Source organism: Pleurodeles waltl, chromosome 3_1 (genome assembly GCF_031143425.1).
Source record: "Pleurodeles waltl isolate 20211129_DDA chromosome 3_1, aPleWal1.hap1.20221129, whole genome shotgun sequence".
Taxonomy (NCBI): Eukaryota; Metazoa; Chordata; class Amphibia; order Caudata; family Salamandridae; genus Pleurodeles; species Pleurodeles waltl.
The window spans coordinates 909,601,804-909,624,669 of NC_090440.1; the positions used below are offsets into that span (position 1 = coordinate 909,601,804).

Here is a 22,866-nt window from a genome sequence, read left to right on the forward strand (position 1 = left end):
GCTTTTCACAATAATTTCAATTTCATTAATATATCCCAGTAGGATTTTCAACCATTGTTTTTAAACTGAGAGTTATCCGGGGAGTTTTACCATTTAACCATGAGTTTGAGGACCACAATTTAAACCCACAAGACTGTCCCTGATAAGACTGCCGTTGCCTGCCATCACAACCCCACAATCAGAAACACTGCACCAGCCCCACATAGGTAGCTGAGTGTTGCAGCTCAAACACCACACTCTACTCCTCACACAACGTTACCTGGAAGGCTAATCAGAAGCTATTAGCTACACCATGCTACAACTGTATTTGGTGATGCTTGGACATCAATGTGGGGTCTGCAGGGGTCACAGCTGCCCATGTCTTGTCATTTTCCATCCCTGGCAGAGTCCCTGCGACCCCTGACCTACAAGGCTCGCTGTGTAATGTGTTATTTCTGAAAAGGAAAAAGAAGAATCTTGCTGTAGTGCGGCATGCTTGTCTTGAAAGCAAAGCTACAGCTACGTTTACCAAGTTAGGTTTCAGTTTTGTTATCATCCAGATTTAAGTGTCTAAATACAATGTTGCAAAGTAAATTAGCTTACAGGTCACAAGTTCAGTGCCTGGTGCTACAGAGATAGGTCTCTGGGGTTATTAGGTGTGCGTGTATGCCTGAAAAAATGTGTTTCATTTGCCCAGGTAGGTGTGTATGCTGCAAAGGGTTCAGTGGAGCGGACCAACGACAATTGGCTTACGGGGTTGCATGGCAGGTCGGAACTCAAGCGGGTCAGTCATTCACTGTGTGCTTTATTTTTTTAAAGCAATGAAGAGCAACTCTTGCTTGGGAGCCTTAGATTGGTACATCCATAACTTACAGAAAAGAAGAGCTCAGCATTTTTATGACAATGGACCACCCTGCAAATAAACTATTTATACTTTTTTGCGCCGCATTTGCGTCATTGTTTGAAGCAAAAAGCGGCGCAAACTTACAAAATATAATTATACTTTGTGAGTTTGTGCCGTTTTTGCGTCAAAAAGTGCTGCAAATGCAGCACAAAAAAAGAATAAATATGGGCCTAAAATACATAACGATGGGTATTTTGAGAAAGCTATAGTCAGCATTTTAAGTATTAACTGAGTAAAAATGTTATGACAATGAGTTGATTATAATTTACAGTGGGCCAGAATTGCAGATGTGCGGATCAAAGTACTGTATAAAAACAAATAACAACAACAACAACAATAATAATAATAACTTGTTTTTATACAGTGCTTCATACCGGGAAACATACATATTCTACCTACACCAGTAAACAGACCCTTGCTTTTATTATTATTATTATTATTATTAATAATATTTTTTTTTATTTTAATTTTTTTATTTTTTTTATTAGTATTCTAACATGTCAGAAGAGAAGGACTATACAAATTTTGTACAAAATGAAAACATAATATTCCACAAACAGAAACAAAAGCTGGAAGAAGACAAATATATTCATCACGTATCACAATAGACCAACAACCTCTATGGTGTATCTTGGTTTTCCAGCCATTTGGTCAGTGGTGCCCAAATTCGTTCCCCCCATGTCTCTTCTTATAACCTTTTAGTTTATACAAGCTCAGTTCAATATTATAGATGACAAGTAGTCTGGATCGCCATCCCTCAAACGTAGGGGGTTCTTTTTTGATCCAGTCTGTTGCAATACAAAGTCGAAATATTGCCATTGTTACAAATAGAAATCGCCTTATTTTATACAGCGGGGGCTCTATATCTTCAGTTGAATCCATAACCCCAAGTAATATCAGCATAGCAGACAGCTGAACGTTGCAGCCCGTGATCTTCTTGAGGAATACCTCTGTTTCACGCAAAAATACCCGCAGCATTGGACATGCATAAAACATATGCAGTATCTCAGCTTCCTCCTCTCCACAACGAATACAAAGCCCAGAGGATTTCCACCATTTTTTCAGCTTAACAGGTGTGTAGTATAGATCAACAAAATGTTTTATAATGCTGGGTTTTCAGATTAGCTGAGAGAAGTGTTGTATCAGCCATAGCTAAAGATTGGCCCATCCAGTCCCCAGCCCTACCAAACCGTATAGACCATCTTTCATTTTGATGTATCATATCATCTGATTGCAAGTCGACTAATAAAGTATATCATGCCAATCTTTGCACCACGATTAATAGCCTCAATTAATGGAATCTCAGTCATTTCTGGCATGTCGTGCTTATGACAGCAAAACAAATTTTGTATTTGCAAAAACGTAAAGAAATGGGTCTTAGGTAGACCATATTGAGATTGCAACTCCATAAAGGATTTACATCCGGATTTACAATACATGTCTCCAACATTCTTTATTCCCCTAGAACGCCAAGAAGCTAGTATAGGATCTTTAAAAATATAGTTAGGAATAGCAGAGAAATTCATTGGCGTATAAGCTGTAATCCTTCCCAATCCCATACTCTGTTTTACCTGGACCCAAACCTTATAGGCAGCTAAAAAAGGCTTAAATCTTACTTTTTTTAAATAGCTTGGTTCCTCAAATTTCGACAGCCACGCACTTGCTTCCCCACCCGCCATCATAGTATATATAGAGGTTTGATTTACTTCTATAACTCCTCTGGGGCTTCCCCTTATAAATTCAGGAGACAACAAGCATAGTGATACAATGTTAAGTTGGGAACCGACCAGCCACCACGGCCCTTGGAAAGTGTCATATACTTCATTGCCCTTCTAGATTTAGCATATCCCCACAAGAATTTATTCCCTATTTTTTCCAATTTTTTAAGCCAATTTTCAGTAACCTCGAGAGGAATAGCCCGAAATAAATATAATATTTTCGGGAGAACCATAATTTTTAAAACATTACGGCGACCCTCATGTGATAAGTGCAAATTATGCATTCTATCTAAATCACTTTTTATTTTACTTAACAATGGAGCTAAATTACGTTCCACCAATCGATTGACCGCAGAGGTAATTTTAATCCCCAGATACACCGCATCAGATACCACCCGCTTGTCTATTAATGAGGTATCCTCAGAACACACTATCTGCGTCTTGCCTGAGTTCAACTTATATCCGGAGTATCTTCCAAACTCTCTTGCCTCTATTTCAACTGCCTTAATAGCATCCTCCGGACTACTTGTCACTATGGCTACATCATCAGCATAAGCAAACAGCTTATATTCTTCTCCATGATATAATAATGGTTTAATATTTTTGCATTCCTCTAATCTTAGTAAAAAAGGATCAATATATAAAGCGAAAAGCAAGGGGGAGCATGGGCACCCCTGTCTGGTCCCCCTTGAAATTTAAATAATGCCTGATTCCAAGCCTGCAACACAAATTCTAGCTTTAGGGGCTACATATAAGGCTTTTATAGCTGTGATGTACCCTATCCCTACACCCTTCCACTGAAGAGTTTCCCATAGAAACTTCCATGATACTCGATCAAATACCTTTTCGGCATTTAGTAGTAATAGCCCAAGAGTTGTTCGATGCAGCTCTGCAAGATCAAACATAGATATTCTTCTTCTTATATGATCGATCGTGTCTCTGCCAGGAATAAATCGATGTTGTTTTTTCCCTACCAAACTAGCTATTACATTTGCCAATCTACTGGCTAAAGCCTTTGCATAGATCTTCCCATCTACATTCAGCAACGATATTGGTCCATATGAACTGGGGAGATCTGCTGGTTGATCCTTTTAGCCTCTAGGCCGACGCCCGAAGAAACCCCTGGCTCATAGGAAAGCCGCTACTGCACTGAAGGCGATCTGGCCAGAGCAGACGTTCACGGCCGAATCAAGCGGCCACCATCTTGCTTTCCCATTAGTATTGTTATTTTCAGTAGTAGTAGTACGTATTTTATATAACACGTCAATCCACACTTGTTATTTTTAATCACTGTGAAAGTGTGTTTGTTTGTGAGAGTGTGTGTGTGTTTGTGTGGCGGTGTCTGTGTGAGCCATGTATGTGGGAGTGAAAATGAATCAGAGTTAGTGACAAGTACTGAGTGGAATCAATGATAGCCAGTGAGTTAGAATAAGTGAGAATGAGTGTCATTTAATAGAGCAAATGAACATAAGGGTGACTGGGAGTTAGAGTGAATGTGAGTGTGAATGAAGATGAGAGAATGGTTGAGTGAGAGTATGTGAGAGTGAATGAGTGTGAGTGACGATGGCAGAGTTAGGGCAAGTGAATTTGAGTATGACTTAGAGTAAGAATGAGTCAGAGAATAAGTTATATGGAGTGCAAAATAAATGAGTACAAGTGAGAATGAATGATGGAGTGTGAGTGAGAATGAGTGTGAATAAATGAATGTAAATAAGTCTGACTGATAATGTGGAGTTATGCTTGCTAATCTGCCACTGGCCATTGGCCCGAGCATACCAAAGGCAATTCTTGGCTTCTAGAGGCACTCATAAAAAAATTATGTAGCTAGCATACTGGATGCAATCGTTAGCATGATAGGGGACTTTGGAAAATACTAGTACTGGCATACTGGAGATATTTGTTGACATAAAAAGGCACCCAGGGGAAAAGGCTAGCCTGGCATACTTGAGGATATTGTTTACCTGAGGGCAAGGTCGGACTGGGATAGAAAATAGTCCCGGGCACCTAAATAAAATTGACCCCCATTAATGAATTACAATGCTAAAAAAGTGTCTCATGCTTGAAAAATGAGACAGTTTTGAACTTGTAAAGACACACTGTGGGCCGTATTTATACTTTTTGGCGCACAACTGCGCCAACTCAGTTGTGCGTCAAAAAATTTAACGCTGGCTAACGCCATTCCAAAGCGCTATGCGGGCGCCTTATTTATGGAATGACGTTAGCCGGCAGAGCTGCCTGGTGTGCGTAAAAAAAAATGACTTACACCAGGCAGCGCCGGCGTAGGGGAAAATGGAGCTTGGGCGTCAAAAAATGGGGCAAGTCAGGCTGAGGCAAAATATTCACCTCAACCCGATTAGCGCCATTTATTTTTACTCCCAACCCCCATTCAAATGACTCCTGTCTTAGCAAAGACAGGAGTCATGCCCCCTTGCCCAATGGCCATGCCCAGGGGACTTATGTCCCCTGGGCATGGTCATTGGGCATAGTGGCATGTAGGGGGGCACAAATCAGTCCCCCCTATGCCACAAAAAAAATACTTACCTGAACTTACCTTAAGTTCCCTGGGATGGGTCCCTCCATCCTTGGGCGTCCTCCTGGGGTAGGCAAGGGTGGCAGGGGGTGTCCCTGGGGGCATGGGAGGGCACCTCTGGGCTCCTTCCGAGCCCACAGGTCCCTTAACGCCTGCCCTGACCAGGCGTTAAAAAATGACACTAAAGCGGCTGGACGTCATTTTTGCCCGGGAGTGTAAATACGGCGCACATGCCTTGGAGTCATTTTTTAGACGGGAACGCCTACCTTGCATATCATTAACGCAAGGAAGGTGTCCACGCTAAAAAATGACGCAAACTCCAAGATCTTTGGCGCTAGACGGGTCTAACGCCAAAGTATAAATATGGAGTTAGTTTTGCGTCGGATTTGCGTAAAAAAAAACGACGCAAATCCGGCGCAAACAGAGTATAAATATGCCCCTGTATGTTTTGCGAGGCTGTTTTGCAAGGGATGGAAGACTGCGTGTATTTGAGATTCCTACAGGCGATGATTGTTTTAATTTCAGGAAACTCAACAGTACAAACTAGCACAGCATGACATAAAACAGGCTCATAATCAGCCCAAAACTAGCCCACATACTGGACTTTCAGACCAGCCTGGATGCCTTCTAGGCCAATCAGACTCTGCATGGGGACAGCAATGAGTAAATGCTGGTGCTGGCTCATTGGAGATACTCATTGGCACAAGGTAGGAAAAAGCTGGCATATGGGAGGGTTAACCTTGACAAAATACTGGCCCTGATATACTGGACGCTACTTGACTTAAGGGTAATTCAAGGAAAATTATGCATTAATTGCAAAATTCTGACACTAGAATATTGTATGTAATTGATTGCATTATCTGGCAACCCTGGCATATGAGGGCCACCCCTGACAAAGTGCTGTCCCTGGCACAATGAAAGAGATTTTTGACATAAGGTGGCATCCACAGCACATTCTAAAAACAATGGGATGAACTCATCTTGAGCATCAGGTTTCATTGGCTTGGCACACCTTTAAAGTATTTGGATGTGAATAACTGTCCTTTCAGAGCCAATGTATTTTTTATCACATTCATGTTAACATTGTGCATTTTAGATACATTATTCCCCCCCCCCTTTTATTTTTTTTACTTCTAGGTGGGAGAACCCACCACCTAAAATTACCTCAGAAGTGTTCTGGTTAACTATAATTCAGGAAAGTATTGCATCCCCCCAATTTAAAAAATCATATCAGCTCCTTATTATAGGTTGATTCTAAAATGGTCATTTGTCTGGGTTGTGTTATACTAATCATGCAGTTATTAAAAAACCTCAGAAATATAAATTATTGCAATGTCTTCAAGGTTAAGGTCATATGATACTACACCCTGGGGACATTTAGGGTCAAAGGTAATATGATGTAACTTCCTGTGATGGCACTAAGGTCAAAGTGTGTTTGATTTCACTGGCATTTTGGTGAATCAAAGTCCATGCAAGGGCCTTACAAAAGGTTGAAAATTGAGATTGGGATCTCTGATTACTAGAATCTCAAGCTTGGCCTCATATATGTGAATTAAATTCTCCCCCATCCTTTAGAATACATGGCCCAAGCAAAGATGCATTTTAGGTTCTCTCAAATGTTTTTCAATCAGAAATCGATTTTTGCATTATCGTCATACATTTGAAAGTTTATCTAATACTGCTCAGGAATCTTTGCCAGCAGGTACCACTAAATGCTGGGGACTAGATAGGAAAGTGAAGTCCCTTGTGGAGTTTTATAGGACACTGGGAATATGCACTATTTGACTGATATATTCATAACTTAATATTTGCCAGTGCCTGCCTATGAGTAGTGAATGGCTGAAAGAATTAAACAGAATAAAGATTGCTGAGTATGGGAAAAGGTTATTGTCTGCTTCAAGGGGGAGTTGGAGCTCTTAGCTACGGTTAGTTAGGGTGGTTTCTGAAGCTATTGCAGGTCCCAATCCATACCATGGCCAGATGGAGGAGGGTTTGATTCCACATACAAATGAAGTAGTTTGATCACCTTCCTGTTCATGGATATGCTAATAAAGGGAGTGTGGATACAGGATAACAGTATGTTCATATGAGGAGATGATCTTTTCAGAAGCGGTGTGGGGGTAATGATGGTTTTTTAAGAGGGCCTGGAACAATTTAAGTGTGGAAAGAGGAGTTGATCATCTCTGTTGTGCCCAATATATCAGAGGTGAAAAGAGTTGCTGTAGTCTTGCTTATGAGAAGGGCTCCATAGAAGCATTCCAAGCTTTTGTTTTGATGGTCATCAGTTGCACCTCATCTGTTCTCAAGTTAAGTGTACAGAGGGGAGCATAGGTTTAACTTTCTACCTCCATATTTGCTTTCCTTAACCATATATTATACTTTAAGAGTGTGTAGTAAATATTGTTAGAGGATGATATTTCATAGTCAATATCATGGTAGTCCACCTTCAGAAGGCAATTAAGGAGGCAAATTAATGAACAATAATAATGTTAGCATATCTGTACAGTAGTAATGCCCTTTAATGTAAAGCTTCATTTCCAGGTAATGATGCGTTGCAATGTTACATTCTACCTTTTGCACATTCATTACGCTTGTGAGTGAGAGGCTGCAGATTAGGCCTGATATCCAAACAAAACAGATCAGGATTCAAGTTGTATATTCCATTTTATTGGCTACCATTTGCAGGACAGGATGGATGGAACTGTAAGGCAGAGTTGATTCTCCACAGCCATGACACAAGGTCTACCATCTTTCAAACACTGGGCAGAAAGACGAGAGGCTGTGCAGTCTAGATGATGTTTTGTGGACTGTAGAGGCAGGTGACCTCAAGGGGCTCAATGGATACATGAGGGCTAAGTGGTCTGGTAATATGGTGGTCTTTACTTATAACATCAAGTTGTAATCATAGGATATCAGGAGGGAGCCATCTGGATCCAGAGGTGATCACAGCAATCAGTCAAATACTTACAGAGCACGGAAAATCACCCGTTAGGGTCTCAAGGTGCTGAGCAGGAAGAAGTGCCGCAGAAAGGAGGTCTCAAATCATGTTTAGGTCTTCACATTCAGGAAAATGAGGGGGGTGCAAGCATGTTCAGCAGAAGATTCAAGACAGCTATGTCTTCTGCCTCATGGATGGCAAAGGAGGGTCATGGACCAGTGAATGTGCAAGCACTGACATCGGTGTACACCAAGTTGTCACCATGCTGCTTCCACACTGAGAACTTCCCTCTCGGGGCTCTTCTCATTAAGAAGGAGATTTTGAACTCAAATATTTTGTTAGTTCAAATACTGCGATGATTACCAACAGCAACTGTAGTCAGTTTATTTTCAGCAATACTAGTTAAACAGTACAGATTCAAAATTGATCAATCTGTCCATCATAACCTACTGCATTCATAAAAATAGATCTGTGTACCTGCTAGAGAAAGTTTGCCAATGATGAACTGCACAAATCTCATAACAACATGTTCAAGTCATAGTGTTAAGACTAAGGGCCTCATTACAACCTTTTTGGTTTCAGTTTCATATGGAGAAAGAAAATGTTTACAATTAGCCCTGGTGACAGTGCAATCCAATTAATTCAAACCTTTTCTGGTTTCATTTTTATTTGTAACAAACAAAATGTTTACATCTGAGGCTGCTTTTATCTCTGAGAGCTGTTTTTTTTTTCCTTTATGAAACCAGAAATATTTTCATTGATCTGTAGATGAACAATATAACCCTTTCTCCAAGAGCTGATTTATGGCCCAAGCTGTGGGCTCCTTGTATTTCCCAAACCAGCAGAGCTTTCTGCAGAAGCCTGTGTAAACAGTAAAACACTTGAATTCACTGGAAACAAACACACAGTTGCATTTCCTCTCCTCCGCTTCACCAAGCGCATGCAATGAGAAGACTGTTTTTCAATGAAATAGAATGCAGGCCTCTCTCATAACTGATTGGCTGTTGCCAACCAATCAGTGTGAAATTGTGTTTTGCAAAACTGAAAATGTGTTGGTTTGACTGAGGGATGAGGAATGAGGAGTAGGGATGATGGCTGAGGAGTAGGGATGATGGCTGAGGCATAAGAAATAGGAATGATGGAAGATGGATGAGAAGTAGGAATGAGAAGCAGGGATGAGGGATGAGAAGTGTGAATCATGAAAGAGAAGTGGGGATGATGGAAGAGAAGTAGGGATGATGGAATAGAAGCACGGATGAGAAGCAGGGATGAGAAGTATGAATGATGGAAGAGAAGCAAGGATGATAGATAAGAAGTAGGGAGGATGCATGATGGATGAGAAGTAGGGATGATGGATGAGAAGTAGGGATGATGGATGAGAAGTAAGAATGATGCATGATGGATGAGAAGGAGGGATGATGGATGAGCATGGATGAGAAGTAGGGATGATGGATAAGAAGCAGAGATGATGTATGATGGATGAGAAGCAGGGGTGATAGAGGAGAAGTAAGGATGATGGATGATGGATGAAAAGTAGGATTGATGGATGAGAAGCAGGGATAAGAAGCAGATATGATGGAAGAGAAGTAGGGATGATGGATGAGGTATGAGAAGTAGGGATGATGGATGAGAAATAGGGATGATGGATGAGAAGTAGGGATGATGTATGATGGATGAGAAGTAGGGATGACGGATGAGAAGCAGGGATGATGTATGAGAAGTAGGGATGATTTATGATGAATGAGAAGTAGGGATGATAGATGAGAAACAGGGATGAAAAGCAGGGATGAGAAGTAGGGATGAGGAATGAGGATGTACTAAAATGTATGTCATACACAACATTTCACACATTTCAAACTTTAAGAGAAATGTGAGAGTTCATTTGAGTATGTTTGTGCTACCACTCATTTTCTAATGACTCCAAAGAGTGGTAGGATCAGGTACACAAATATGGAGATCACACTGACCTGAAATCAAGTCTCAATTAGGTTAATTATGTTGAGATTTTTTAAGTACAATTGCTCTTTTCATCAGAAAGACATTATTGAGTGAAGTGTGAGTACTTTATGAGCTCCATCTTTAAGAGAGAATTCAAGACAAGTAGAAGCTTAGGCAGCAGTGGGAAATGGTCCAACTCTGTAAATAAACAAGCTTGGAATTTCAAGGATATGAGCAAGTGAGGAGTAATATGGGCTGGAAGTTCTTTGTTCGCCACCTTTCAGCAAGTCAATTGGGTTAATACCATGGTGGTGTAGGTTTGTGGTGAGTCCTGAATGGTAGAATCACATCTCAGTAGTAGAGTTTCCATTTTGGAGTGGAAGGGGCAGGAATGAGGAATGAGTACCCATTGAAAAGTGTAGATATAGATTTTGATGTTTGTCTAGATTTTGACATGTTATATGTTTATCCCTAGCCCATTTAATCCAGGATGTTGCTCTCTACAGAGATAATAATTCATGTTCTAACAGTTTCTGCAGGCTTAGCTGAGTTCAAGCTCAGGTGATATCAATCTGTTATATGACTTACATGGATACTAAGTCTCAGATATATAACGAAGCCACATGGGTGTTTCTTGATTGGACCTGGAACACAGGCCTGGTGATCCTGACTAATGCAAGCTGTTTAAGTTGAATTATAAAGCATTTATGCAGTATTAGGCAAGTAACGGTATAATGAGCACTGAAGTGGATAGTTACAAAGGGTGAAGCTATGATCCAGATGTCACAATTATAGAACACATTTCCCACAGTGAAGAAATGCTGATCGTTGTTTAGTATGCCTGCAAACTAGAAATGACCATTTCCTGATCGCAGGATGTAAAGCAATTTATAACTAGCAAGATGAATATGCATGCCTATTGCCAACAAATTAGTTTTTACATTTGAATCCTGCATATTTATTAATTCATTCTTTCATTAACAATCTTCAAAATCTGACCTGCCCACTACTAACTGGAAAAATAATGTTATCCATTGATTTTTTAATTTAGATTAATATTAGGCCATTTTCTCCAACTGGAGAAAATACATATAAAATCTGCTGCCTATAAGCATTCTTTTAAGGAATTGCTCCACATCTGCAAGATAAGATGGCAATCTGCTTTCTAAGTGGCTTCCATCTGTCATGATTAAAAGCTGAGCCAATTATTCTTTTCCTTGGTGGCTACTTTTCAGCATAGTTACACCATATATGCTGCTAATTTTATGTGATTGCCATACTTATGCTAAGTAACTAGATAATTCACTAATTGCAGCTAATTTCAGTGGAGATCCCCGTTGTGTTCTTAAGTATGTTGCCAATCGCAAAAGACACTTCTCTGAAGAAAAATACATTTTAAAATGATAAATCAATTGGTATAATTTAGAGATCAGATCTAAAAGTTGAAAAGTGCTAATTGTAGAAAGGTGATCACAAAATACATATACAAAGATATCTTAAAAGTTTCCGTGTCTCCCTTTCTTCTGTGCCATTCACTTTTTCTAAAACTCTTAATCATTACAGTTAAAAAAACTATTTTAAAGTATACTAAATGAGAGTATTGGAAGTGTTTGCCCACGTAAAGATGTATGTGTGTGTGTGTAGGTGGGTGTGTGTGTATTGCCAAAGTTACATATTGTTAATTTATTTAGAGAGACATAATTATCAAATGGATAAGCTGCATTTCTAAAATATTGTTCGTAACATACTAGAGTGTTGGCAGAAATTGCAAAACACTTAAATAAAATCAATTTTTGTTACATTGAAGGGGTTTGTATTGCTTATAGGAATATATTGTCTAGCTTAATGAACTTCACAATGCTTCCATTTTTTAAATCCACTGTTAATTTATATCTGTAGCTTTACTTCTGTGTTTGTGTAACTGTACAAAATTTTGGAGGCAATTCACCAAGCATTCCAACATTTCTTATCAGAATCTGCAACTTTGGGACCTTTCGAGGACCACACACACACATGCATGTGCACACAGGTAAATGAAGTATTAATGGTTCTCTAAATATTCAAGCAATAGTGAATTTCTTGTGGCAAAACCACTACCCTTATGCCTCACCAAAATTGCCCAAGAAATGTTGTGAATAACAACAAGCATTAATGGTTATGGATATTCAGCAACTTTTTAGTAAATACCGCCCTGACCCCAACTCTCCATATGAGGATACATACTCACACATACAATCTCACTATATTGCTGTATTATCAAGTGCAAGTAAATCCATTTACAGCTGTAAATTAACGATTTCTAAAGACAAAAGACAAATTCATCCTCCTAAAATAGGCCAAATTGCGGGAAACTGCTTTATGATGATGTGAAAACATCATGAGGAGCTGGGTCTGGTGACTTAGCAAACTAATGCATGCACTATAGGGCCCTGTGTTTGATCTCAAGGTTACAGGTTCAAATCCCAGCAGATCCCCTTAGCCTTTCATCCAAGTTCTAAGGTTGATAAAATGAGGAACATTGAGTTGGGTAACAATAAACATCTGCTATTCAGCGCCAAGAGGCCTACAGGTGAATGTGTGCTTTACAAATACACATGTAATGTTAAGATGTAGGCTCTGTGGTGATATTCTACTTAAGAAGCTTTTCAAAAGGCACAATGACAATGCAAATGTCAGCTCTGAAAAAGATGTTTACTACTCAAAATATATGGTTGTATTTTCGTTTACCTACAGGAAATAATGTTTGTTGTTACTACATGTTGTTTGATAATAATCTTCACCAAAGTATAAATATGGAGTTAGTTTTGCACCGAATTAGAGTAAAAAATAATTACGCTAATTCAGTGCAAGCAGAGTATAAATATGCCCCTTAGAGTCAAAAAATGACGTTAATCTGGTTAGAGTAATTTATTTTGACTCTAACCTGCCTAACGTCATTTTGTTTTACGCTAGCCTGCCCTTTGCACTGGTGCAAAACTTTTTGGTGCAAAACTGCGTTAGTGCAGTTTTGCACCAAAAGTATAAATAAGGCCCTTTATTTTTTAGGAAACGTATGGAAACATCTAAATGCTTGTAAACTGTATGGATGATCGTAATAAATTAAACTATATACAGAACAGCAACCTAATTTTTAGCAGATTTTAAGACACATGAACTACTGAACATCAGTTTAAACCGAATTGCTCAATTTAAGTTAATGTGCTCTCCCTGATTCTACTGAAAGAGTCCTTAGCTCTGACAGTATCAAAAAGGGGATCCAGTTAAACATTTGTGCTGCGCATTGTTATGTGTTACTTAAAGAGAAGACATTATGAGAAGCCAACATCTTTCAAAAAGGGCATACATTTGCTCCATAGTAAAAGGGGCATTTGCTAAATTAGACCATTGACTATGTGTGTTTCATCCTAAATTATTTACAGAGCACACCTTATTAAGAACGTTATTTTGTAAACCAGACTCAATGTCTTCAGTAAGGTTTGAAACTTGTATGATGGTCATGGTTTCATTAAATATTAATTGAAAACTATTCTTTCGCACAATTACTGCATAAGAAAATTATAATCTTTCTAAGTATGCTACAATTTCCTTAGCATAATAAATTGCACAGCTTCAGATGAAGGTTCTCAGCTAGGATGATATTTGACATCATTGACACCAAACTCTTGCTCCTTCCAAGCGGGTCCTAGTCAAGTGATCATTCAACATGAGATGGTCATTGGCACCAAATATTGTTCCTTCTGGGCCATAATATGATGGCCTTTGCTGATTCAAAGTAGAGACAAGAGCCTTTTTATGTTACTGTAATCTGCAAATTGAATTCATTCAACCCAACATTTCTTTGTCTTAGTGCTTTAGTTTAAGACAGCGCAGCTCCGAAACACTGACCAAAGTTTGACCTTTTTTTCTGAGCTGTCTGAAACTAAATCACTAATTCAGAGGAATATCAGGATAAATAAATTCATTTTATACACTGTATATGCATAAAAACAGACAATTGGCTTTGTGGTGAGTCAGCAAAGCCTATCATGATATGACTCATTGTATTTTTTATCTATGTGGTGTCTTTGTGCCTGTAATGCTTCAAGACTTTATGGTTGATTGGCCATTTTTGTAATTATTTTACTTTTGCATGTAATTATAAGTCCAATGTGTTGATGCTTTACAAAACTACTCAATTCCTCAGTGTATGCCTACCAATTGTCTCTATTTTGTTTAGTCTTTAATGCATAGCTCTGTTCAACACACTTTTACTAGTCATTGAACTTTAAACTTCTGGCTGTAAGAAGTGTTAAAAGCCTGCCCAGTCTTAATTAAATGCAATGTCTGAATGGTTTTACACTGTCATTCTTTGTCTCTCCCAGCCTATCTGTTTTCTTATGGATCCTTATCTTTGGGTAGACCTTAAACTGAGAACATCACTTTAGCTATTATACCAAGTTGTGAGCTAAACTCCAAGACCTATCATTTGCACGGGGATCAGAATTCCTGAGTAGTGCTATAATTATCACACCATGTGGTTTATCCCCCAACTGATTTCTCAGTTCTGCACTACCCAGAGTAGTGTCACATGTATGTTATTTGCCTCCTCCATTCTCTTCAGTAATGCCCAAATAATCCTTATGATTAGCTCTAGCAGCACCATGCTGGTCAGCCTCTCAGAATCTACTTCTTGTCCCATAAAGGTAGTGTTGTATACTGTGAACAGGTGGACCAAAGGTGTCAAGGGAACCAAATCAAGCCTGAACTGGCCATAAAGGGCACTTGGTGTTTTGCCTGGTGGCTTGTAGGGAAGGTTGGGGGCCTGCTTTTGGTACTGGGGGAGCGGTTTTATAGCTGGCCAAAGGTTTTTAAAGTATTGCAGATTTCCACGTAAACCTAACAGTTTGCAGGCAAGAATAAAAGTGCCAAGGTAACTCTGGTGATTAATTTACCTACTAGAGAGAGATCTGAATATTGTAAAGTGGCAGTTTTAACTCATCTAAGGTAATGCAGAGGGTTAATATGCCTTCTGCAAAGAATGTGTACTATGCAGATCACAGAACAGTATTTTATGTGCATAGCTCAGAGGGATAGTGCTTTTGTCAGAGATTATCTTACTACTGTGTTGTTCATGAATTACAACATTAATTTACCATATTGAGCTATGAACTGGCATCAAAGAGCTGCAGGCGCACTGCTTGGTACAGGTTAGAAAGTTAGTTTTCCCCCTTTCTTTTATTATTCTAATTTTACTAAAAAAGGGTTAGTTTGGGTAGAAATAATTTTTTATTAGTAAAGTAAACCGTAACCACTGTGTGCCTATTAGCAGGTATGACATGAGTCCTACACCTTGTAGTGCCTTTTGTCTTATACAACATTTTCTATACACTGATTTACACATGTAAGATATATTGTTTCTGTATGTGTGTGTGATGAAAACGTGCTCCAACACCCTACTGTGGTAAGAGAGGCACTATAAAACAAATGAAATGAATGTGAGAGGCACTGTTAGAGGGTGGTGGTGAGAGAATGACTGAAGAGACCCAATAAAAAAGTGCCTATCCTTGTGCTCCGTAAGATCAGAATTTACCATACTTTAAAAACCAATACAATTGAATATTTATTGAAAAATGTTTTTTAGAATGCACCATTTTTGTCATTTTTTCCAAATTATCTTGGGGGTAGACCACACCTAAGTCTCATTGTAGTGGTCAGGCTTGCTTGTTATGTGCCCTATGGAGGCTGGTCCGACAGAATTTGACAGGTCTGCTTGAGGTTACCAGTCCAGCCCTGATACCAATCATATCACTCTGCCATTAAAGGACCTTCATTTGTTTCCTCACTGTGTTCAACCTTAATGCAGGATGGCATTCTATTACTACAAACCTTTCTTTGCCTTAGTAATCCATTAATGTTTTGAAGTAAAGAAAGGTATGGTGATTTGATCCAAGGAGGCCAGGGCAGGAAGGTCCTGTGAGTAGAAACCCCAACAAGTAAAAAAGTTCAGATGAATTTGCGAGCTTGTGTGATATGTGCTCTTGTAGTGTGAGCTACACTTCCCAGTGAGTAAAGGATTATCTTCACTTGTTACCAGCACTCTTCTACAAATTGAAAAGTAATGATATGCAATCAATGAGTGCAATCAAGGATGCAAGGTGTTAGTGTGCCGCTTGAAAAACTGTAAGCTCAATATTAATGTTTTAATACAAAACCTCCAAAAAGGAACAGTTGTTTAGCATCACGAGAAAAATATGTAATGGGGTATTTTCACATAGCCATCATTAGTGGACACCGAAAACAACAAACTATTGATGTGGCTAAATAAAATGTTTATTCGCCTTACATAGTTAGGCCAGTGGTGCAATGAAGTTGAGGTGGTCCCTCTGCAAAGTACATTGAGGGACCCCACTATAAACTCACTCAGAAGCTCTCAGACCAGGGTACTGTGCTGAGCAGTGCTGAGCACTGCGGGGGCCTTTCGTACACCACTGAGACAGGCTTAATGGCAAAGGCGCTCCCAAGGCCCAGTCTTTCTGAATATAAAAAACTGTTCTTTGGTTTTTCAATATAACAGGAATTACTGCTTTGTGTGTTGTTTTCCTCTCGCATAGGTAAATGTAAACATGCATGCTTTAAAGTTTATGCCGATGTAGACGAACGTCCAACGCAGTGAGAATGAAAGATTTGCCTACAAGGCACATTGAAGGATCCACCTGCATCTTAAAGGGTGAAAGAGACTGTTATGCAAATAGAATTCGCTTTCTGGAAGACAGAAGCATGTTCAGGCCCGAGGTGTCTCACACGTGGCCTACAAATTTTCTTTTTTTTTTACTTCAAGCATTTCATCGATTTTTTTTGTTCTCTTGGAAGTGCTAAATTCAATCAAAAAGAAGTGTGTGCAGATGGCTCAAAATGCACATAAACAGAAAAATACCAGGAGGCACTTTGTGGTATATATTCATATTTTTCAAAACCAAACTATATACTGCATTTTTTGAGAATCTATTAATAGACGCCAATTGTAGTATCTGGTCAGTTTATCCCCATGCCTTTGTATCCCATGCAAAAGTGGGAATTTACTTATTAAGACAAACATACATTAAACAGAGTCACTGAAGCAGAAGAGATTAGGTCAATAACAAAGGTATCTACCTTAGATCTACCAGGGCCTGTTTCAAGCTACGTTTTCAAGATATTCACATATGTTACCATAAAATGAATATGAATAGTGATCAGTCGCAGCTGCTACATAACTCAAGGGGAGGAGCATGGAGAGGGGGGACCAGAGACAAGGTAAAAATTAAAAAGCACTACCTTGCCTCTGTCCCTGTCGCCTCCTGCAGCCTCACGCTCCTCTTCTTCTGGTATCTCAGCATTCACTGCTGGGACACCAGCACAGGCTTCCCAGCAATCCTGGTGCTGCTTTCATGCAAGGTTTTGCATGAAAGCAGCACCAGGATTGGTCTGAGTGACAGTGACTGCCGCTCAGACACAGCCCTGTGGTCTGTGCAGTTTCTCCAGCCAGGCTGTTAAACACAGCCGGGGTGGAGAAACCTAAGTGCACATGTGCACATGCACTTAGGTGCACTCTCCACTCCTCCCATCTCTCGTAGCCCAGACCCACCCCTCCCTGCACTGCTGGCTGTGCCAGAAGCAGAGAAAAAAAGAATAGTAAACTATCATTTTATTTTTCTGCTTCTGGCACAGCCAGTGGGGCGCCACTCTTTCGCCAAAGTGCCAGAGGAGCTGCCCCTGACAGTGATCATTTAAAGTCAGGGATTACAATGAATATAGGTTTTGATTCCTGCACTGATCACTCTACACTGAACACTCCTGGCTTACAAGGGACAGCAGATCAAATATTATTAGATTTTACAGTACCTGCAAGGATGGTTGTTATGTTGAGTTCTGCATACTGCTTTGAAAAAGCACTGAAGTCGGATACTCCATTCACTGCTTCTACTCGGATTGTGTAGTTCACATGCGGTAGTAAATTCACCATGGTCACTGTTCGATCAACCAATCCAATCTGCTGGGGCACAAAGCCGACGCTACTGCCACAAGATTCACATTGTCCGAAAGCAACTGAACACCGGTCGCACAAGATGTTGTAGCTGATATCACCTCTTCCCCCTGCATCTGCTGGTGAACTCCATTCCAGTATAAGGGTGGACTGTTTCATGCTGTAGACTAGATTTCTTGGAGCAGAAGGTGGACCTAAGGGCACAAACAAGATTTTGTTGGAATCTTCTTACTATAAGATCTATATTCACAATAACTATGAGAATATTTATTTTCCATCGGGGACTCGAGCATATAAGTAAACAATTTCAGAATGGACTACTCAATCACAGGTAGAATCAACTTTTATTGCAAAGAAAATGTCAAATTAAAGAGTCTAGAAAGTGACGTAGATGATGCTGTGAGAATATCTCTACTAAAGTCTTAGGCCCATATTTATACTTTTTGAAGCAAACCTGCACCAGCGCAGGTTTGCGTCAAAATGTTTAATGCCAGCTACCGCCATTCCAAGGCGCCAGCCGGGCATCATATTTAAGGAATGACGGTAGCTGGCGCAGTGGCCTGGTTAGCGTCAAAATAAATGACTCTAACTGGGCAGTGGAGGTGTAGGGAAGACTGGGGGTTGTGCTTCAAAGAATGGTGCAAGTCAGGTTAGAGTAAAAAAAATTACTCTAACCTGACAAGTGTCATTTTTTGATGCACAACCCCCATGGAAATGACTCCTGTCTTAGCAAAGACAGGAGCCATGCCCCCCTGCCCAATGGCCATGCCCAGGGGACTTCTGGCAATGGCCATTGGGCACAGTGGCATGTAGGGGGGCCCAAGTTAGGCCCCCTATGCCACCTAGAAAATTAAAAATACTTCCCTCTACTTATCTCTACTTACTGTAGATGGGTCCCCCATCCATGGATGTCTTCCAGGGGTGGGCGAGGGTGGCAGGGGGTGTCCCTGGGGGCAGGGAAGGGCACCTGTAGACTGTTTCCATGGTCAGAGACCAAGGAAATGAGCCCACGGGTCCCTTAACGCCTGCCCTGACCCAGGTGTTAAAAAACAGCGCAAATCCGTCTGGGCGCCATTTCTTAAGGCCCGTCTCCTCCTGTGCATCAAAATAACGCGGGAGGATAAATAAGGTGCACATGCCTTAGAGTAATTTTTTGCATGCCATTGGCACCAAGTTTGCACCAAATTTGCGTTAAAAAAAATGACGCAAATCCGGCACAAACAGAGTATAAATATGGGCCTTAGTCTGGGAGCAGTGCCAGCAAGAATATAAGGAATAAATGGTCTTGGAAAGAGTTTGAGCCAGATGCATTAATCTTTTTTGTGGTCACAATAAATCCAATTTGTACTAAACACATTTTAGGAGACAGTAACATTTTACAGACCCTAAAATTGGTATGTGTCTGAATAGAAACTCAGTATTTAGAAGTGGAGAGTTGTGGACATCTCTTCCAAATTCCAAATGGCAACCCATTGAAAAGTTATCGATTACGAAGTTGGGGTGATAATTTCCTTGCAAAATGGAAAAAATGAAGGGGTTAGCTTTGAACTTCCTCCACTTTAAAAATTGGAGTCCAACTTTCAGGGGCCGTTGGTATGGTCCTGGGGACCACTTCCAACTCACTCTGAAACTTTTTTCTTTTTAAAGCAGCCCCATTTCCTTTAGGTAATCCGGTAATGCCTGCAAAGAAAATAAGGATGGTGATCTACTGATCCTTGTAGATCTTCCTCCCTGTGATTTTGGCCAAAAGGAGAGAGTTGCAATTGCATCAACTCTCGTTTAACTTTATTTACATAAGTCGGATGTGACCTAATCTGATTCCTTATTTAGTGAATCCACTTAAATCTAAGGAGACCGTGCTTGTATACATGCAAGACTCTCCACGGCTATTCACAATAAAACAAGACACACATTTTCAAAGCAAAGTACTGCTTAGCAGCGCACACACACCGACAACAGGCATTACAGACTCATATGATCTTGCTCATTACATTCAAAACCCCTACACAAACCCATCCAAGGTGTTTCAACAACTCGCTGTCCGAAGTGATTGAAAAATTCTTCATTAGATGTCCATGAAAACAGAGACTACAAATATAAATAGTAAATTTAGGACGTGTTAATAGTAGCTAAAAATGGAGTAAATAATCAACGTTCCACATGTAAGTATGGATGTATGTGTATTTGAATACCAAAAACACAGCTATAGAGCAACTGAGGTTGACAAGATTCCAAGGATACAATTCAAGATTGTTTATAAGATGGAAACTATAGTTGGAAGTGATGTGCATCATGTTTGATGTCGTCTACTTAAGTAATTTGGGTTCTCATCATTGGTCACATAGAATTGTCCAGTTTAGTTTGGCTGCATTGTTCTATAATGTAGTCTTTACTAAACTTATAGCATTTTTGCCTTATACATAATAAAGACATGGTGGATTTTTAGACCCACAATAGCATATAAAAGCAGATTTTCCGGCATCGAAATGTAGTAGCAATGTTAGTGCAAACTTACGAGTGCAAGAGGTAGATGGGGAATCCAGTGGAGAGCGATAGTAGTTCCTCATGCAGATGCAAAGAATGGAAGCCTCTTGCTGGGTATAACTGCGTTCAGGACAAGGAGCGCAGAGAGGAAGCCGTGTGGACATTTTGTAAAATCCAGGAGGGCAGGCTGCAAAGGCACATACAAAATGTAATGAGGGCACTCAGATTTTGATAATAACACTTCAACGGCATTTTTATTTCTACAGTAAATCTATTTTTTGTTTCAGATTATCTAAGGAGCAATTCGATGTGTTTGCTTTTGCAGATGTTAGACCAAGAGTTTGTTAAAAACTCAACTCAATATTGCAGCACACTACAAAGACTCAATTCATAATGCCTCATGGTCTAGCATCTGTGTCTAAAAATAAACAGCTTAAAGTTGTATATGAAACAAAGAAAAGGCATACAATATGGTCATACCAATTAAAAATAATATATTTTAATATATTCCCTTTTTTAAACACTATGCTGTAGACTTACCTTTCAAACTATGGGTTAGTAGATTTAAAAGAACAGGGAATTGGCCAAATCAAAAGATCCGGTCTTTTGGGTTTACCAGCACTTTTTTTGCTGATGCTGGTCAACATTGCCAAAAAAAAAGTGAACATTGCCAATGTTAAATAGTGTCAGCAAAATACTGTAATTACGAAATTGTTATTCCTAATTTATGAAACTCCCTTGAGTTTCATTAGCGATTTCTAGTGGGTGGCAAATAGACCTACATAATGCATATTAATGAGGTAGGTAGATAGTTGCGACCCATTAGAAATCCCAGCCATCACAGGGATGGGTGCCTGCTGGGCTCAGCAACCCATCATGTCTGTGATTGCTTTCTTACAAAGCAATTCTTTTATTTTAAATTCAGCCCATTTTTCCCCTTTGTGAATGGGTCACCACCAGTTTGAAACTGGTGGTTAAGTATTACTAGAGCCGTCTTTAGGCCGGTGGGAGCGGTACACCAGGACCGGGTGCTGACCTGGATTGGAGGCGCTGACCTCAGGGGGAAGCTGTGTTTAGCAATGACTTACAAAACCTGCAATTTAAATGCACCTGGTAAAAAGTGCCTTGTGCGTCCAGCCTTCAGGAAACAATTAAAATGTCAAGATACCTCTTGTCAATAATGCTCCTACTAAGGAGAGAGATGGAAATTTTGTCTAGTGGCAGTTTTGACTCGTCATAGAGTAACGCAGAGTGTTAATATGCCTGCTTCAAAGAACAGAGCTATATTCTTTGTGGATAGCTGAGTGGATTAGTAAAGCCAGCCTTTACCAGCGATTTAAAACAAATGAATGTATGTGAAAGGGGGGCTATGGAGAAATGAGGGGCACATTCGCCGGGTGACAGTGAAACAATCCGAGGAAGTGTTCATGGGGTGGAGAGGGGTGCCAAAAAAGACTGTCGCCTTGGGGACCACCAGCACTAAAGCCGGCCCTGAGTATTACTGTTTTACAACCGGGATTCGGCAGCAAAAGAGTAATAAATTCCTTACTGATTCGGTATTTGGAAGGAACGCCCTGAAGAAGAACAAAGACCATGCTGACTGTGGATGTTATGGCAGCTTTCTAAAATGTGGTGTGCACCTATAGCTTTGAACTGAGGACAAGACATCTTGCTTTACTGTGGTGCATGAAAGAGGGAGGGCAGGAATGCGCCATATCTATCAAGGTATGGTGCATTCATGCACGCTGCCTGGGCTGGTGCACAGTTAGCAAACTATCCCAAATGGAAGCACCCTTGCGCCTTCGAGCTAGGGTGCCTGCTATGGTGCCTGCATTACAGGTAGGATTGTCTATGTGTAGGAAGGGATCCCTTCCTCCACAAAAAAAATCCTGAGAGGGAAAAACGAGGAAAAATAAACATATTTCTCCTTGTTACGCCTTCCCTGAGGAGGCGTAGGATATTGGCGCATTCCCAGGTCTGCCACTAATGGTAAATTTGGAAATGAGTCACAATACATGAGTGGATTTGGGGGAATGCCCACACTCCTCCCACTTTATGCATCCCTGGGGCAGAGTATCGCAAGGCAGTGATCTGCGCTGCCTTGCTTTACTCTAGATTTATCAAGCCATGCAGGGCCACTCAAGCTCACCTAGGTTTTGGGTTGCCTTTGTGCTCCAGTGCAATGCAAAACCCTAATGAATGTGGCTTTGAGTGTTAAGACAGGGAATAGGCTCTCACCAGGCCTTCAGAGATTCAATATTGTCCATAGGATCCAAAGCATATGTGGTTTAGTACTGTATACCAGGATTGACATGTTGATGCACTAAAACTGGACTCCGGGACTCTAAGCCCCATAATACCCTGTTTTGCACT

General features: G+C 40.2%; 1 protein-coding gene across 1 annotated transcript in view; it reads right to left on the reverse strand.

Annotated features, from left to right (window-relative positions):
* The window catches only part of EPHA10 (EPH receptor A10), a 1,402,205-nt gene that overhangs the window by 999,489 nt on the left and 379,850 nt on the right, over positions 1–22,866 (reverse strand). Inside the window, exons 4-5 of the mRNA XM_069223890.1 lie at positions 20,525–20,680; positions 17,868–18,203 (exon numbers count right to left, since the gene is read on the reverse strand). Of these exons, the coding sequence (XP_069079991.1) occupies positions 17,868–18,203; positions 20,525–20,680 (492 nt within the window). The remainder of the gene's footprint in view (positions 1–17,867; positions 18,204–20,524; positions 20,681–22,866) is intronic.